General features: G+C 44.0%; 1 protein-coding gene across 2 annotated transcripts in view; it reads left to right on the forward strand.

Annotated features, from left to right (window-relative positions):
- CCDC25 (coiled-coil domain containing 25) overlaps positions 1 to 12,745 on the forward strand; it is a 102,734-nt gene extending 89,989 nt beyond the window's left edge. For both annotated transcript variants that reach the window (XM_029596229.1, XM_029596230.1), the window contains exons 8-9: positions 8,031 to 8,076; positions 12,183 to 12,745. In XM_029596229.1, the coding sequence (XP_029452089.1) occupies positions 8,031 to 8,076; positions 12,183 to 12,212 (76 nt within the window). In that variant the 3' untranslated portion in view covers positions 12,213 to 12,745. The remainder of the gene's footprint in view (positions 1 to 8,030; positions 8,077 to 12,182) is intronic.
- The last annotated feature ends 7,231 nt before the right edge of the window (positions 12,746 to 19,976 follow it).

The following is a 19,976-nucleotide window of genomic DNA, read 5'->3' on the forward strand; positions in this document are numbered from 1 at the left end:
AAGGAAGGAATCCGCGTGCACCTTTATCTAGACGATTGGCTGATCAGGGCGAAATCCCCAGAGGAAAGCCACTAGGCAACCAACAGAGTCAAAACTCTACTGGAGAGCCTCGGGTGGGTGGCCAACACAAACAAGAGCTGCCTGCAGCCCTCCCAATCTCTAGAATACTTGGGAGTCCGGTTCGACACCAAACAAGACAAGGTCATCCTGACACTGACAAGGAGATCAAAACTGATGACGCAGTTACGAACCCTGTTGAGCGAACTTCGCCCCCACAGCATGGGATTATCTACAAGTCCTCGGCCTCATGGCATCCACACTGGAAGTAGTGGCTTGAGCACGAGCTCACATGAGACCCCTACAACGCTCACTACTATCACGATGGAATCCACTGTCCCAGAACTACACCGTATGTCTTCAGCTCCCGACAGAGTTCGGGCCCAACTTTGATGGTGGCTACAAGAAGCCCATTGCCAGGGAACGAGACTATCCTCACCAACCTGGATCCTACTCACCACGGATGCCAGCCTACAAAGATGGGGAGCACACTGCCAGGAGCTAACCGCCCAAGGGCAATGGAACGAAGAAGAGTCTGGATTGAACATAAATTGCCTAGAAGCCCGGGCAGTCAGACTAGCCTGCCTAAGGTTCGTTTAGACTCCGAGAGAAAGCGGTCAGGGTAATGTCGTTCAATGCCACAACAGTGGCCTACATCAACTGTCAGGGAGGAACCAGAAGCCAATAGGTGTCTCTGGAAATAGACCTCCTAATGTCATTGGTGGAAGTGAATCTTCAAGAGATCTCAGCCGCCCACATCACTGGGAAAGAAACGTCGCTGCGGATTACCTCAGCAGAGAAAGTCTAGATCCAGGAGAATGGAGGCTATCTACCACAGCATTCCAATTGATAGTAAACCATTGGGGAACACCAACCATGGACCTCCTGGTAAACCGGTCCAACGCCCAAGTACCCACTTTCTTCAGCCGCAGGCAGCAACCCCAGTCCCAAGGAATCGATACCCTGGTACAGACCTGGCCATAGGAGACTCTGTTATATACCTTTCCACCGTGGCCTCTATTGGGCACAATCATCCACAAGATAGAACACCACAGGTGACCAGTATTTCTAGTGGCCCCGGACTGGCCAAGAAGACCGTGGTACGCAGACATGCGAAGACTGCTGCCAGGGAGCCTCCTGCCGCTACCGCCACAAAGAGACCTGCTCCAACAGGGACCGATCCTCCACGAGGATCCAGCTCTATTCTCTCTTATGGTCTGGCCATTGAGAGGACTCGCCTAAGGAAGAGCGGATACTCGGGGGGCAGTAATTGACACCCTACTCTGAGCACGCAAGTTCTCTACATCCCTAACATACATAAGGATTTGGAGAGTATTCGAAGCCTGGTGCGAGGACCGCAACATCATACCACACTCAGTCAAAATTCCTGCAGAACTGCCTACAGAAGGGATTATCTCTCAACCCCATCAAGGTACAGGTGACCGCATTGTCATGCTACAGAACCAAGAGCGAGAGCGGCAGCATAGCCTCTCACCCTGATGTCTCCCGCTTTCTGAAAGGAGTCAAGCAGATCCGACCACCCCTGAAGTGGCCGGTGCCTCTTTGGAGCCTCAACCTGGTCCTAGATTTTCTAGCAGGAACTTTCTTCAGACCTCTCTGCAGCCTGTCTCTCCGACTATTAACACTGAAGACAGCCTTCCTGCTGGCAATCTGTTCGGCCCGTCATATATCCAAGCTACAAGCACTGTCCTGCCGAGAGCCGTTCCTCAGACTCACCCTGGGAACCATCCAGTTACACACAGTTCCGTTGTTCCTCCCCAAAGTGGTGTCTCACTTCCATCTCAACCAAAAAATCTCGCTACCTTCTCCAGATGAACATAAGAATTCGGAAGAGGCTCGAAGTCTACGCCATCTCAAAGTCGGCAGGCTCCTAGTCCGATTCCTGGAAAGGTCGGAATCCGTACGAAAAACGAACCATCTATTCATCCTTCACAGCGGGAAGAAGCAAGGGGAAGCGGCCTCGCGAGCAACCATAGCCCGCCGGATCAAAGAAGTCATCAAGGTGTGACCTATGTAGAAGCAGGCAAGCCATTGCCCTTACAAGTCGAGGCCCATTCTGCTAGAGCACAGGCAGTGTCCTTGGCGGAAACCAAGATGCTGTCACCCGCCGAGATCTGCAGGGCGGCGGCATGGTCCTCCATCCACACCTTCTCCAGGTTTTATCGCCTGGATGTTCAGGCTCGGGAGGACACAGCATTTGCAAGAGCAGTACTAAGTGGGTCACGGGCAGCCTCCCACCCGGTTCTGGAGTAGCTTTTATACATCCCATTGGTCCTGAGTCCATTTGCTACATGCTAGGAAATGGAGAAATTACTTACCTGATAATTTAGTTTTCTTTGGTGTAGACAGATGAACTCAGCATCCTACCCACAGTTGCCGTTACTCATGGAATTCTTGGGGGACATCCTCAGGAGCGAGTGATTCACGGGTAAGCCATGCTTTCCTTCATCTAAGACACCCATCCTACCGGGTGTCGATGTTTCTCGGTTGAGGGTACTGGCGGTCTCCACCTATAGCCAATTCAACCAGTTCAAATTAATTAAGTTAACCAAGTTATAAAGTTAATCAAATTATTCAAATTATTCAGTCATGCATATATCCACAGTGCTTTTCGAGGAAAATACTGAAGAGCTGCACATCCTGCAGGGGTATATGTACTAGGGCTGACATCAGATTGAAATCTGATCCGTCTCCAACTGTTATCAGGAGTACACTATACCCATTGGCCCTGAGTCCATCTGTCTACACTAAGGAAAACAAAATTATCAGGTAAGTAATTTCTCCAATGTCTTTCACAAGAGCTTCTTTATTACCTAATATAGAGAAGGCGTTTTGTACCTGTGTCATTTGAAAGAGCGTGTGTCTCCGCATCACAGGTTTTACTCTACCAGAGCCCACTGTAATCCCGTTGTTTTTTGGGTTCCTTAACAACCTGTGTGATTGGGGGGGTAGACTTTTGGGCTGCACAGTTGTGAAGAATCGGTGTCTGTGGGTCACAGGTCTTATCCTACCCGAGCCCTTTTTCCTTGACTTTTGGTTTTTCTGTGGTAATGGGGAATTAATTCCTGAATAATGTAAAGTTGGTGAAACTTTCTTTATTGCAACTAATTCAGCTTTAACTTCAGCCAGCTCCTTTTTCAAGGAAGAGAGTTCTGAACAAATGGGGCAAACCCTAAGTTTCCAGATTTCCCTCAGAACTCCACATTAGTTACATTGGATAGTTCTCATTTTGGTAAATTTATTTGATGGATAACACCTAAGGAATTACCAAATTTACAATTTATCTTGTTGCCAATTATGAGTTTACACAGACTACATCAGAAAAACAAACCTAGCGGTGGGTGGGTAGAGGGGCACGGTGGGAGGGAGTTAAACAGTTAACATGTGGCATGGGCTGTTCACAGGACACTGTATCAACTATTCATTTTGAACAGACTCTCCCCCAGATTTAGCTAGCTAATTTAAGCTTTTTCCTTAGCTCTCCCCAAGAATCTGTACTTAGAGCTGTCTCCTTGAAGTTCAAAGTAGGCTGAGGACTTGATTGCCCTCTGCAATGCACTATGAGTCAATTGCCCAAAGCTTTAAAGCCAAATCCCTTTTTTGGATTGTCAAATACTTCTATCTACCATAACATTCCAGTTTATAGCAGGCCTTCTGAAAATAGGTCCAGCCTTCTCTGCACAGGTCAAATTGCAGTTTGTGGAGAGAACCACCTAATGGTCAGTCTCTGGTTTCTGCCACCGGGTTTAACCCTTTCTGTTTTAAGCACAGCTTCTAGTGCCACCATCCACCATAGCTTGCAGAGGGAGACTTCTATACTTTGCCTTGCCCAACTATAGCTACTACCACCCATGACAGTTCCTTCCATCGGACTCTTGCATGGCGTTAGTAATCCAGGTCTCCTTGAGGGGGTTTCCATCATTCATCTCCCACATCCATCTGCATTGGCTCCGGCCCTGCCTCTAGTTCTGGATTCTCCAGCTCTCCCTCTGCCTCTAAAAGTCCTCTTTCCTGTTCCTGTCCAGCTCCCTCTGCAGGCTATTTCCCCTTCTCCTCCCAGCCTACCTGGGTGTCCCCTCTCCCCTGCTGAAATACCTCTGCCTATTTTCTCAGACCCTCCTCCATCCCCCAGTTATCAGTGAGAGAGATTTTCTCCTAACCTGGGGCTGCTTTGGTTTTGAAGGTTCCACCCAGGTTTTCTTTCTTGTCCAGATTCCCCCACTGGTTTCCTCATCCAACTTCTTGGGGGTATATAGTAACCATCACATACCTACCCCCCTCCCTTTTTTTTTTTTTTGGGAGTCTTTGACTTCAGTTCTTCTCCCAGCACTCCCTCAATAAGAAGTCTCTTTTTATGGTCTCTCCTAGCTCTATGCTGAACCTTGAAATCATATATTTGTAAAACCAGATACCAACGAGTTAGTCGCGCATTCGTATCCTTCGAACTGTTCAACCATTTTAGGGGGGCATGATCCGTAACCAGTGTGAAATGTCTCCCTAGTAGACATTTTAATGATTCTTTGGCCCGCTTAATAGCCAAACATTCTTTTTCTATTGTCGCATAGGTCTGCTCATTTTTAAATAGTTTACAGCTTAGGTATAGGACTGGGTGTTCCTCATTTTATACCACTTGGGACAACACTGCCCCCAGCCCCATTCCTGGAAGCATCCGTCTGGAGCAAAAAGGGTTTCCCAAAATCTACACTATGCAATACTGGATGTTAACAGTTTATCTTTAAGCCAATTAAATGCAGAATCTCATTGGGGACACCCCTGTTCCTGGTGTGGCTTTTCTTTCTGCAGCAGGTCCATTAAGGGAGCAGACAAGCTTGCAAACTGGGAAATAAACATACGATAGTATCCTGCTAAGCCCAGAAAAGCTCAAACTTTTTTTTTTTTTTTTTTTTGTTTCTGGGATGGGGCATTTTGTGATAGCCCCCATTAGTTCTAATATGCTTTACCCCAAACATGACCCACACCTGCTCTAGCAGGTTCGACATGAAATTAGTATCCCTGCAGTTAGGATTTCTCAAGGGAATCTGACCTGGAAAAAGATGTTAATTAGTTCTATAGCTATTACTTGGACTGAAGTAGAACATAAGGGTGTAGTCCAGGGAACTGGTGGCATAGTCTAACATTTAACATTACCAGTATATATTGATGGCCCTAGGTACTGTTTTCCAAGGGTCCAATTAATTTATGGCGACACCCCCACAGGGACCAGAGATTACTGGTAACGGAATTAAAGGATCCTTAGGGGGGGCATCCGGGGTGAAACTCTCTGACACTCAGGGCAAGATGTGCAAATTCTCGCGCTGCCTGATGTATTCCTGGCCAGAAGAATCTAGCTAGCAACCAATGAAGCATTCCCAGGCCTCCCAAATGACCAGCAAGAGGGTGAGCATGGGCCAGCATTAACATTCCTTTTTGAAAAAGTTTCGGAACCAATAATTGCCTTTGTGTTCCTTGTCCCTCCAGCCCCCCTGTACTCTATATAATAAATCATTCTCCACCTCTGAATAAGGATATGATAACACAGCACTTCTATTCAACTTTTCCTTGCCTCTCACAAAGGTCCTTTCCCTAACATTCCCTAACAACCTTATCCGCCTTTTGTTACTCCTGAAAATGAGGGAACTTCTACCCCCAGCTCTTCAACTCCCGCAAGAATTCCTGTTAAATCACCCTGCAAGAGTCCCACTTTCTTTTCCCTCCGTTGTTCCCAGGGCTTTTGGGCCTTCCCCAGCTCTCCCATTATGTCAGACCCTGAAATGGGAAAGATTTGTTGTAAGCCACTCTCCTTTTTTGCCACCTGAGCCCTCTTAGAGACCCAGGCCTCTTTAACTTGCAATTGCCCCTCCAACCCTCCCCAGTCTCTTCCCAGAATTAGGGGGACTGGCATCCTTTCCACCACTGTCACCCACAATGGGGCTTGTTGGTCCTCCCACTCCCTCATTTTATAACTCAGGTAAGACACTGTCCCCCATGTATGCACTTGACTTTTACCCATCTTTAATCCTGTTTAGGGGACCCAACATAAGGGCCTATTTACTCCCAGTATCCAGAATGGCTTTTAAACATTGGCCTTTTATTTTTATTATCTGCCAAAGGCAGCTGTTCCTTCTGTCCCAGCGCTCTTGATCGAAAGCTGCCATTCTGTATATGAACAATCCATATAGAGGCAGCCTCTCTCTTCAAATGCCCCTCCTCCCCATAAGTAAAACACTTGTATTTCCTGTTTGCCATTAGGGTACCCTTTCCTTCTTGGGGATCCATACTTCTCTCTTTCTCCATATCCCTTGATTAATATCCCAGCCTCCTCCTTGGGTCCAGGGTTCCTTTCCTTGGAACTCCCTCTTTAGCCCCAAATGTGGGTTTAACCTCTCCCCCTCGCTGATTTCCTTCCCTTCTTCAGTATCTACATATCACTCACTGATAGTAATTACCTCTTTTAAATTGGCAGCCTACCCAGACCTGCATTTTCCCTGGAAGGATGACTAAATATTCTTCCAAGATTATAGCTTCCAATATTTCCTATTTTGACGTTTGCTCCAGTCAGGCTACTGCCCAGCATCTTTCTCCCTTCTCAAACTGCAATTCCCTAAATTTACGCCGGTAACACTCAGCAGACAGGCCTAATAGATCCTTAATAGCCACTTTCACATCATAGTTATGGGCTTCCTCTTTACCCAAATGCCCAGTATGTGACTTGCGCTTCTCCAGTTAAATAGGGGGCTAATCTGTAGGTCCAGTGTTCCCGGGGCCTGCCTGCTATTTCTGCCACCCTCTCAGAAGTAGTCAGAAATGCCTCTGGGTCATCCCCTCGGTCATTTTGCTTAACCCCAAACCCTGCACCAGGCTGCCCCCACCTGATTCATCAGCCCTTCATCTTGCTCATAGCAATGCCATTGCCACTTTTGGAGTTCCATTAAGGCTTTAGTCTCCCTGGACAGTTCCTCAATCAAAGCATCCGATGGTTGTTTTGGCTGGGCCAACATCTACTTTGTTAATTGGTGCTTTTGAGTTTGTTCCACCATCCATTTGACAATTGCTTCGGATGCCATGATGGACCTCAGCAATAAAACAGAGAAGAAAAAAAAGAAAAGTGCGGCACCACCACCACCACAGACGTTCACTTTCCCCAAGGCCTCGCTTTTCATCTGCTGGATGGCTCCTCCCAATTGTCTCCTTTGATACCCCTTACCTCTGGGTATTTACTATTAAGCCTTATTTTAATCAAGACTCCCATCGCTGGATGCCCCATAGTATCCACACCCAGTAAAATAAGGTACCCTTACCTTACTCCTTGGGTTTTTGCTTATCCAGGGGTCCATGCGTTCCTGGCCTCGAGTTGTTTCCGTGCATTGGATTTCATCAGATTCCACTTTGCATACCTGGTCTCCTTGAGGGGGTTTCCACCATTCATCTCCCACCTGCATTGGCTCTGGCTCGTGCATTGGCCTCTGGCTCTTGCTCTGGATTCCCCAACATATCCACCTCCATCTCCTCCATGTCTCCCTCTGCCTCTAGTAGTCGTCGTCCTTGTTCTTGTCAGGCTCCCTCTGCAGGCCACCTCCCCTTCTCCTCCCAGTCTTCCTGGGTGTCCTCTCCCCCTTTCTGAAGTCCCTCCCTCTTTGTTCTCTGACCCACCCCATCCCCCAGTTCTTCTCAGTGAAAAATGATTTTCTCCTAATCTGGAGCTTCTTTGGTTTTGAAGGTTCCACCCAGGTTTTCTTTCTTGCCCAGATTCCTCCACTGGTTTCTTCACCCAACCTCTTCTGGGGTATATAATAACCAAAACACTACACATTTTATGAAATTTACTTTATATTACATGAACATTGGTATATTACAGCAGACTTAGATTTATGGGAAAACTACTGTGCGTTTTGAGTTTGCAAAGCTTAGAATGTGTTTTAATAAGAGACTGTCTGTCTGCATTACCTTTCCAGGAACTATACTTCACTGATGAAATCAGAAAATATGTCCACAAATGAGGTATGTACATGCTTTCACAAGTGTTTGTGTTTTACAAAAGCAGCAACTGTAATCTGCTCAGTCTCAAAACATTAATACAGATTTTTAGCATTTTAACAAGTAGCGAGTAAAATAATATAATTGTCATCTGTCCTTTCTGCATGGTATAAAAGAATGCTCAAAGTATTTGAAATTTCCCTCTGCTTCCGGTGCCTTGTGAATTTGGGGACTTGTAATTCTGCTCACCAGGATTTGGTGGCTTGTATTGAGCGGAAGGAAGGGGGGGGGGGGGGTGTTGCCTTGCAGTCTGGATCACACAAACACACTAAGAAAATTACATTTGTCTGTGTCTTGCATGAAAATATGAAAAGCTATATTTTTCTGCATAATATATGCACAAACAGATACTTATGTCTGTGACAGTAATAAAATAGCACAGTGAACAAGGTAAACTTATCTTTCCTCCAGCCAACAGGGATAATTATATGCAAAGGCCTAGCAAAAGCTGCCACTTTCCTGAAAAGAGTGTCTTCCCCCAACTCCTCAGACAGTGTAGAAAATCCCAAGGGAAAGACCCTCAGGGGATCTGCTGGAGGCCTCTGAATTTGCTTTGCTTACCTCAGTTGAAGTCTGTGTTATAAACTTAAAAGAAAAATTTGTAATACCATGCAGTCAGATGAGGCCAATTAAAGTTACCCTTTTATTGATCTTATGTATTTGCATGCAAAGTAATAAACAGGTTACAATGTGATCAGACCCAAAGAGCTCAGAGTGTCGCAAATTAAATTAATACTAAATATGATCCAGATACATTGATAACAAGCTTTCAACCAATCAGCAACCAAATATCTGTTATACTTAATTCTTGTAACTAATACCTATGCATAAGCTTACATTTTGTCTGTGTTTTAACGGACAACGTAACCAGTAAACAACTTCTATATAAGTTAAAAATTTTATCTTCTAAAGAAATTTTATATTTAATTAAACCCTAGCATGCAATAGCTATGCTTCATCCCTGGTTCTCTAGCCTTTAGCAGTTTGCAGCAGCCATCTTATCATAATTCTAAAACGCAGTCTCAGATCTTTTAAGACAGATGTCAGGATAACTGTTAAAACTTTTTCTAATCTGCCTTGAGGCTACTCATGGAAAAAGACGGAATATCAAATGTCTGTAAATAACTATCCCAGCCAACAGCTTTGTTTTCCTTGCACTGGAAATAGTTTAAGACGATAAAGAGAATGTGGAGATGTAAAGCCTTTAATTTGCTAGAGCTAGTTCTGTACATCCTGCTATACAGCTATCATGCAGATGTAAATAAATCTGCTCAGGACACCACAAGTGTTAAAACAAAAGCTTTGAAAATAAACATTTTTTTTGTTTGTTTTTAATTTAAAGAAGGGTTAAAGTATAATCTGCAGCCTCTGTTTCATTTTTCTGCTAATAGAAAAAGTAATTGTGAGGATTTACAGTGAAATCAAAGGATTGGATGTGTTTAGGACCTGGATAAACAACTTGAAATTTTTGTGTTGCCCCACTGCCGTCATCAGATAGTCCTTAAAAATGTTAAGGCTCAAAGATAGATTAATCTATTAATATGTAGATGCAAACAAAATATGCTGATTTCTGGTATGGTGGGAAACCTTTGACATTTGAAAGTTAATTTCTGTACGGAGAATCCAAAGAGAACCTGATCTGCCTAGTGAGGGTAATATTTTGTAAATGACAGAGGCTGGTGGCAGATTTAGACACATTTATTGAAGCATCAGCTTTCTGTAAAGTACCATCAGCCTTGCTACTACAGACCAACAGCTTATAAATAAGCTGTAGAAAGCCCAGTACCATATGTACTCAATGGCCAAGTCATTACAGCACAGGGAGTGAGTTCTGTTTTCACAAACGGGCCGATTCAGTAAAGTCCGCGGGAGAGCGGGCGAACGCACAGCCCACTCGCCTGTGCACGCGATTCAGTATTTAAATGAGGCCTGGCGGTAGAAACAGGCAAAAGGAGGCGCTAGGGACACTAGCGTGTCCCTAGCGCCTCCTTTTGGCCCTGAGCGGCGGCTGTCAGCAGGTTTGACAGCCGACGCTCAATTTTGCCGGCGTCTGTTCTCGAGCCCGCTATCAGCCACAGGCTCGGAAACCGGACGCCGGCAAAATTGTGCATCCGGTTTTCGACCCGACAGCCGCGGGTTGACTTCAAATTTTTTTTTTTTTTTTTTTTACTTTTACCCTTTGGGACTTCCGACTTAATACCTTTGGGTAGGCGCTAATTTCTGAAAGCAAAATGTGCGGCTTGGCTGCACATTTTGCTTTGTGAATCGCGCGGGAATACCTAATAGGGCCATCAACGTGCATTTGCATGTTGAGGGCGCTATTAGGTTCGGCGGGTTGGACGCACGTTTTCGGCCCCTTACTGAATAAGGGGTAAGGGAAAACTCGCGTCCAATGGTGGGTTAACTGTATCGGCCCGAGAGGAAGATGCCCTTATGTAGCTTGATTTTTTTTTTTTCAATTTCTGCAGTTTTTGTTAAATAGTATATTATGTTTCTCTATTTACAGCAGAGATAGATGAGTGTTGCACCTTGTAAGAGATGGGTATTTGTTTGACCAGATGTGAATAATTTCATCCTTGATGAAGGAATGAAACACTCAATAGAGCTTCCCAGTGCTGGTATCTCCGTGAGACCAGTCTCTTTACACCCATAAGTAAAATACGGATTGTAATAAAGCACTTCCCCTGAACTAGTCTGTTTTAAGTGTGGCAGTTCTGCTCTAGATTTATGATTAGTTGGTGATGTCTTTCTGCTACAAAGTCTGTTTCCCTCTGTGCAGATCTGTTTGTCTCTTTCCAAGTTTAAAAATACCCAAATCAGTGTTTAATTTTTTTATTGAATAATAGTAGTACAAGTTAATTATGGGTAAATAAGTCATAACTTTCCAATCTAGTGTACAATTAACACGTTTGACAATATTAACATTTTCCTTAAAAGAAATATGTATCGTTTAAGAGTAGAAAAATATATTGTAACAAATCTTGTAGTAAAGGCTCTGTTTTAATGGTTGTATCAACAAACGAATGATTTTTTTTTTAACTAAATGCAAATTAAAATATTTTCAGTCAATTATTTAAATCAAGGCTCTGCTTGCTGATTTAAATCTTTTCACCCTGAAAGATGTGGCTTGGGATATAATAAAATAAAATGGTAAGTCTGACCGACTCTTAGGGGTAGAGTAGGTTTTGAGCTTTGTGATTGACTGCAGTTAGAGGGCAGTAATGACTAAGCTGATTTTCACTAGGAGTGAGCTGGAGTCTCCACAACAGTCTGTGTTTTGAAGCAGTCCTAGCTGCCAAAGATACATAGAATAGGTTTTTAAAGATGTTTATCCAAAGCTGTTACTTAAGCAGCAGTTGCAAACAGGGAGAAAAAAAAACCATAAAAATACTTCACAAATGGAAGATAATCTCCAAAAAATATCTAACAAACACAAGGAGTAAAATACTCTTACTTAAATCAGTCATGTATCGCGGTATCAAGCAGCAGTACCATTTTAGAAGCAGACTTCCCTTTCTGTAAGGAGGGTGATGGTGCTCTTTCATCTCAGACTTCCTGACCCCCCTTTCTAATCTGAACACAGGCTAGCTAATACTTCTTAAATAACATAACGAGATCTTTTACTCATCTTTCTTACCTGTCATTTGCACTCTCATTTTATTTCTTAATTAAATGTTTCTGATAATTACTTCCTTCATGCTGTTATGAAATCACATTTTAATCTTGCTAGAATGACACACTACCACCAAACTCCATTCTCAAATAATGGAATGACATTGTTGTAGTTTTGTTTTTCTGCTATGGTTTTCATCACTTGTCCAGGTGGTTCATTATCTGGATTAGGATTTAATGCAGAAGTTCCAGTATGCTTTTCCAGACACAGACTGAAAAAAATATATAGTTAGAGAAAAATGCATCATGTGTTACTTGAAAGCTCTACATGGGGGTCAAGTCTATATTCATAACATAGGAACTTATAATAAGGAAGCAGCATGATGCACTGTATAATTAAGCACTTTTTATCTCATGCCATTTTAGTTTTGTTTGTTTGGTTTTTTTTCTCTTCATAGGATGGTAATGATTCAGATGACTTCATGTAATCCCAAGGCAAGGTGGACTTGTTTTCCTTGAGTGGAAGTCTTTCAACTTTTGGATGCACATCAGGATGCTAAGAAATGAACAAATGTAACTAGCTTTTAAAGCTTAAGAATCTGTTCCATCCTTTGCTGGCAATAAGCTCTCAAATGAAATGCCATTGACTTGCCAGAACAGTGTATTTGCCATGGGGGATCCTTTATTTTATCTGTTTTGTTTTACGTATTCGTCCTTGCCACTTATGAAGTGAGAAGCGCTTTTGAGTTGCTGTAATGCTTCATTAGAAGCAGATGAATGTAGGCATTTAAAAACGTTCCTAATGTTTCCTCCTGTCTTTAACTGCAAGGAGTGCCCAGAAAAAGACAGCCCCTCTGAGATTATAAATTCATCTAGAACCAACTGAAAATTGGAACTGAAAATAAAATGTAACCAACAGTGACCCATGAACCAGAGTATAAATGTGTTGAAACACAAAATATGTATGTTTGCAAATGATTTATAGGAATTAAATTTGACTAACATTGGCAAACCAGGGTAACATTCTAGTTGATAGAATTTTGTGTTATCTGCTAGAAATATAGATTCTACCAAAATATCAATCTGAATTGTGGATGCAGTGCAAAATATTTTATTTACATAGCAGTCAAAATATTTGTGAAAAGTGACAACTTCATTTGTCCCATCGCCTCTAATTTCACTTTCTCAACCCTCCATGTGGTAGCTCTGAGGCTCGGACATTTGATGTCTTCATTTTTAACTGGGTGTGCAGAACTGAGAGAAATAAATTAAACTGGAGGATCTTTGTCCACAGAAACTACACATGTAGGTTTATTCAGCAGCTAACAAACTCATTAGCACACTTTTGAATAGTGAGCAGGGAGTTGGGAAAGGGATGGCAGAGTTGCTTTATCCCCTTGGCCTCCAAAATCTCACTCGTCCTGCTTTTTCTGCATTCTTCTTCACTCTGGATAATAGATGTAGACTTCCTTTATAAACACTGCATAGGATCTAGATTTATGTACAAGATGGAGGTTAGAGGCCCTGTTACTTTCTCTGTTCCATTATTTTTCCAGTATAAAGTTTTTTTTCATAGAATTCATAATCACATTCTCTGTGGGAGCGAGATGTATAGTCAAATCTTCTAGAGAAGTAGACATCACTATACAACTTTGGGAGAGGATTTTTATATATTGTAGTGCATTATTGGCTGACATGTATTGACATATATTTTTTAAGTATATATTCATTTTTCCACCAGAATGTCACCAGCTGTGCCCTGGTCAGCAGCTTGCAGGAGGATTGGGGCCAATAGATCCTGGTAATTAATGCAAATTGTTAAAAACTGTTTCCCTGTATGTACCAGGATCAGTCCAGACCGCTGAGATTATGCCTCCCTTCCAGCAGATGGAGTCAGAGAAACAAGCTGAAAAGCACCCCTCATATACTGGTGCGCACCCCCCCCCCCCCCCCTGTGATCCTTCAGTATTTCTCTGACTCCAGTAGATAGGAGAAGCATAACCTGTAGTTCTGATCCTGAACTTGATTACCTTATTGATCATGGATTGGAAAGTTTGGGGTTGTTGGCCCCTCATTACCTTTGGCTAGTACAATAAAATAAATTTGATGGTGAATTTTATTTCAGTACCTCCCAAGGGTGGGCACCGGTTCCCCTTGGTGGCAGGTAAGTTAGGGAGTAAATAAGTTGGCCTGGAGTGTTTTCTATTTCCCGGTGACGGGGGGATTTACCGGTGGGCCAGTCCCTCCCCCCTAGATTCCCAGAGCCAGATGTCCCCAGAGTCCGGGGGGGCGCCCTACTGGCACGCCCCCCCCTCTCCCCCCGGACCCTGACCCATCCCTGTACCCGGATTCACTTGGGGATGGAGATGTGGTGGCTCCTGTGGCGGCGATGACCCACGGGTCCTCCGTCTATTTTCCAAGGAGGAGTTGGAACCTTTAATCCCTCATGTGTTAGCAGAGCTGGATATTCAGGCTCCGCAGGCTGTGGTTGACCCTGTTTCAGGGGATCCGGTTCTGGCGGGACTTTGACCCCTCCCCACAGCCTTTCCTTTTCACCCGAGTCTTTTCCAGCTTATGTCCCGGGAGTGGGACACGCCGGAGACTAGTCTGTGGATTACCAGGGCTATGGAAAAACTTTACCCGTTGCCGGAGGAGTCTCTGGGACTTCTGAGGACGCCTAAAGTGGACTCGGCGGTCACAGCTATCGCCAAGCACACTACCATTCCGCAAATCTGGATTCTCAAATACTGGACTCTCAAATTTTGCTGTTATTAAGCCTGTACTTTGTATACCTGATACTGCTTTTTGATGCTGTATATTTAAATCTGCTGTTGTGTTATTAACACTACCCCCCCTTCTACCTCACAATTTACCTCCTAATTTAAGTATGGAACTCATCTCCTGTAAATGTCTACTGTTTTTTAGCAACATGTGCTACTGTAATTGTATATAGCTACACAACAATTATGTTGGCTGTTGTATATCTTTATTGGCTACTACATATTAAGGTCCCTTATCCTTCTTGCCTGCTGCTCTTTTTCCCGTGCATCTTCCTCTCGCACCCCTCCAGTTTTTTGACCCTGTTTTTTGTAACTGTTATATTCCTACCTCGTTATCCTTAGTTAATTGTAAACCGGCATGATATCTCTGATGGTCGGTCTAGAAAAACCTACAAATAACTTTGCTACATGAATTCCGGTATATAAAAATGTTAAATAAATAAATAATAATAAAAATAAATAACTGGTGGCATCGCACTAAAGGATCTCCAGGATAGGAAACTGGAGGTTCTCCTCAAGAGGATTTTCGAGGTGTCTGCGCTGGGTGTCAGGGTTGCGGTCTGTAGTAGTCTTGTGCAACAGGCCACCCTCAGATGGGTCCAACAGCTGCTCACGACTCGGGCTTTGCCCCCGGCAGAGCAGGCAAACCGTATGGAAGCAGCGGTGGCTTATACAGCAGATGCTTTGTATGATCTCCTTCGGACTTCGTCACGCACCATGTCCTCGGCGGTTTCGGCTAGAAGACTCTTGTGGCTCCGTAACTGGTCCGCTGATGCTTCCTCCAAGTCACGGTTGGGCTCGTTCCCATTTAAAGGCAAGCTCTTGTTTGAAGAAAAACTTGAACAGCTTGTAAAGGTGTTGGGAGATAAGGTTTACAAGCTTCCGGAGGATAAGCCCTGCTCCTCTCGGTCCTTCTGTACCTCTCGGTCGTTTTTGGGGGCAGTGCCGTTTTCGCCCGGGCAAGACTCAAGCTCCCCCCCCCCCCCCCCCACACTCTTTGAGTGCAAGTTGCGGCTCTTGGCTCCTTACTGGGTAAGGTCGATGGCACGTCCTAGCGACTCATCCGGATGTGGCACGGTTTTTGCGGGGTGTGAAACATCTCAAGCCCCCGGTTCGTCCTGTCTGTCCTTCGTGGAGTTTGAATTTGGTACTGCGTGGTCTCTGCAATTTGCTGTTCGAGCCCCTGAAAAGGGCTACTTTGAAAGACTTAACGCTCAAGTCAGTCTTTCTCATGGTGATGTGTTCGGCCAGGCGAATATCAGAGATTCAGGCTCTGTCTTGCCGGGAACTGTGTTTGCATTTTTTGGAGACAGGGGTGTCGCTCTGGACGGTGCCTTCCTTTCTTCCTAAAGTCGTGTCTGCTTTTCATCTGAATCAATCGGTGGAGCTACCAGTTTTCTCAGATTTAGATCGGAACTCCCCCCTCCCCAGGCTCGCGATTTACGGAAGCTGGATGTTAGAGTTCTCCTCAGGTATCTAGAGGTGATTAACAAATTTCGGTTGTCTGACCATCTTTTTGTCTTATGGAGCGGCCCAAATCGGGGTCTTCCTGCCTCAAAAGCCTCCATTACGCGGTGGTTAAAGGAGGCCATAGGTTCGACTTATATAGGGCAAGGTCGAGCGGTTCCTGACAGCCTGAAGGCTCATTCACTCAGGTCACAGGCGGCATCTTGGGCAGAAAGCCAGTGTGTTTCTTCGCAAGAGATTTGCCAGGCAGCGACTTGGAAATCTTTACACACTTTTGCTAAGCATTATTGCCTGGACGTCCGGGCTCTGGATGTCTATTCTTTTGGTAGCGGTGTACTCCGAGCGGGACTTATCAGGTCCAACCCCGGGTAGGGCAGCTTGGGTACATCCCAGCGGTCTGGACTAATCCTGGTATGTACAGGGAAAGGAAAATTGGTTTTTACCTGCTAATTTTCGTTCCTGTAATACCATGGATCAGTCCAGACGCCCGCCCATTCTGATGAGTCCGTTCGCTGTTAGTTTTGTCTTTACTCTTTGGGAGTATACGGAATTTTCTGCACGACTGTGAAGAATACGGAGTTTTCTGCACGACGGTTACTCGTGTTCGGTGTGTTTTGTTCGTTTATTGTTCTAACCATGGGTTCTTAAAAAAAAAAAAAAAAGTTTTGTTCACTCTGCTTTATTGATTATACTGAAGGATCACAGGGGGCGCACCAGTATATGAGGGGTGCTTTTCGGCTTGTTTCTCTGACTCCATCTGCTGGAAGGGAGGCATAAGCTCAGCGGTCTGGACTGATCCATGGTACTACAGGAAGGAAAATTAGCAGGTAAGAACCAATTTTCCTTTCCTTTCTCCTGCTTAGACCAGTCCAGAAACATGAGTTTATACCGCCTACTAAAAGATGGAGACGGAGGGGACCCTTTTTTCAGTGATGATATCAGTAGTATATGGGATGTTGCCGTGTAGGCAAAAGCCTGTATTCTTTGTCTCCAGCAGATGGTGGCAGTTCTGGACTGGTGCAGTAAGATTTTTAGCTCCCAGGCTTTGGTATTCAGCCTCTCCTGGTGGAACACTTCTCAATTTCATTTCTCAACTTCACTTCTAGGGTGAACAGGTTTTATTTTTTCACTTTTTTCCTTGTTGAGCTTTCCTAGGGCCAGGCTCCCCCTGGTTCTGTCTAGATTGAGCGAGACTGGTTATGTCTCCCAGGTTCCTTGGGGGTAGCAGCTTAGCTCAGGAATCTTTTCCTTAAAACATGTGGCTCTCTCCTGGGGAAATGCTTTTTGTTTTTTCCCTATTGAGCCTCCCTTCTCCCTTGAGCAGGGCCAGGTAAGTGGCTCAGGTGCCCTCTTTTTGAGGGGATCTAGGTATTTCTGCTCTCAGCCCCCACCCCCTTTTCCTTTTTGATTCTGTCTGTGGCCAGAAATGTGGGTTGTTTCTTTTTTCTCCTTATGACATTAGCAGTAAAGCTACTTGTAAAAAAATAAAGAGATCATTTCATCTGTGTTTCAGGACTAATGCATCTGAAGAAAAGTAGGTCCAAAGGCTGCAAGGGAAGCAGGGGGGGTTCTGTTGGCTAGTGATGCAGGCCCTACTTGGACTTCTACCTTTGAGATTTTTCACGGCCATGAGAATTGAATTTCACTCTGTTACTGGGTTCATCTTGCTCGCCCATGCTTCATAAGGGCTGTCAGGCATCAGCTCAATGGTAGTCACGCTGGTCATGAGCCTGGTAGACTGAGCAGCCTACTGTCATGACCTATAGCGCAAGAGCTACAAATAAGCTGATTTCTGGTACCTTTGAATTGGCTCTTTTTGTTTTATTCCTTGTGGTGAGGACAAAGGTAGTTTGGATGCTCTTAGATAATGCTACAGTGGTAGCTTAGGCAGATACTCAAAGGGGGCACTCTGAGCCCAAAGGTGTCCAAGAAGTCTGTCCTTTTGGCAGTTGGAACAAAGTGGAATCTCCTTCAACTCTTGGTAGTGGACATTACAGAATTAGAAACCATATATGCTGATTTCTTCAGTGGAAATACATTAGGTACCAGAGAGTGGACACTCAGCTGGGAAGCTTTTCAGAGTATAGTAGGCCAGTGAAGCATCTCTAATATGAACTGGTGGCTTTTTGCAGCAACTTCAAAGCTGACGGATTCTTTGGTCAGAAGAAAGTGCGCTCATCTGGAGTTGATAGTTCTAATCCAGCCATGGTTGCAGATTGGGCTACTTATGGTCTTAGCTTCTCTTAGAGGGAGTCTGGGAAGAATAGAGGCTCATTAGTTGATCATTATACCAATAGCTGCAGACTGGCCACTAAGTTTATGTTGGGCAGATTGGGTGAAATGGCATGTGAAAGCTCCTTTCTCTTTATTGGGTTCACAGTCCATTATTTCAAGGCCCAGTACTTTGGTAGGATCCAGCTCCTGATGTCTCACAGTCCAACTCTTGAAGTTCACTTGTGTAGAAAGGGGTATTCCTCAGCAGTCATTGCTTTTTGCTGAAGGGCTATGTGATTTCAAAGGGGCATGGGATAAAGGCACTCTCTAAAGGCTCGAGGACGGAAATAAGATAAGTGTGCAGGGGGGTAACTTGCTGGTACGGTGGTTACTACCCTTAATATGCTTTGATGCTTTTAATGCAACTGCAACATTTTTCCCCTATTAGCAGGGGGGAAAGAGGAATTGGATCAGATGACAACTGAGGACTCAGACTTCCATGGTCTGGGAATACTGATATGCAGACATAAGGGAAAAACACAGGATTGCATAGGAATAACCTGCACGGTGTGGCAAGCTTACGAGGCAGACTGGATGGACCATTAGTCCTTTTCTGCCATCATTTCTATGTTTGTTGTGTGGGGTGTTTTTTTTGTTTGTTTTGGCTGATCTTTGATCTTGCATCCTTTAGGGATTGTGGCTAGGAGCTATCTAGTTTGTCTTCATGGTCAGATCTATCATCTTTTTGACTTTGTAGAAGGATTTGTATGGGGGAGTGGTAAAGCTAATCATTCTAGGAGCTTAATTTTGAAAGCAAAGAATACTGTTTGACATTAAAACAAGCAAACGTTTGTACATGAAAAGAGTGAACAGACATTGTTATAATGTAGACAAGAGTGAGGCAGAAGGAGGGGTCAGATAATATCTACTGTACAACACTTGGCATTTTCAGAAACAGTATTGCACTTAGCTTCACATAAGTCATTCATTTAAGCCTTGCAGAATTGTAGGTGTATATGCTTATATGTGGGAAAAGGCTTTTTTTTTTTTTTGGCTTGTTTTGGGTTTGTTTTGTGGTTTGTTTGGTTTTTTTTTTTTTGTTGTTTTTTGTTTTTTTTTAATGGATTTGGCTGTTTTTTCCTCCTGGTTTTGGGCTTTCAGCTCATTCAGAAACATGAGCCGTCCAGAACTGTGAAATCATGGGTCCTAAATCTGGTTTTGATTCCCTTCTCTTATAAGAACAGAAGACTTCCCATGCTGGGTCAGACCAAAGATCCATCAAAGCTCAGTAACCTGTTTCCAACAGTGGCCAATCCAGGTCACAAGTACCTGCCAGGATCCCACTGATTAGATAGGTTTTATGTTGCTTATCCCAGGGATAAGCAGTGGAGTTCTCAAAGTCCACCTTAATTGTTTATGGACTTTTTCTCCAGGAGCTTGTCCAATACTTTTTTTAAACACAGCTACACTAATAGCTTTCACCACATCCTCTGGCAATGAATTCCAGAGCTTAATTATGCTTTGAGTAAAAATATTTTCACTTATTAGTTTTAAATATATCACTTAGTAACTTCATTGGATGTCCCCTAGTTTGTGTAGTCTTTGAAAGAGTAAACAACCTATTAATGTTTACTCATTCCATTCATTTTATATATCTCTATCTTATCTCCTCTGTCATCTTTTCTCCAAGCTGAAGAGACCTAATCTCTTTAGCCTTTCCTCATAGGGGAATCATTCCATCCCCTTTATCATTTTGATTGCCCTTCTATGTACCTTTTCTAATTTTGTTAT

Source organism: Rhinatrema bivittatum, chromosome 3 (genome assembly GCF_901001135.1).
Source record: "Rhinatrema bivittatum chromosome 3, aRhiBiv1.1, whole genome shotgun sequence".
Classification (NCBI taxonomy): Eukaryota; Metazoa; Chordata; class Amphibia; order Gymnophiona; family Rhinatrematidae; genus Rhinatrema; species Rhinatrema bivittatum.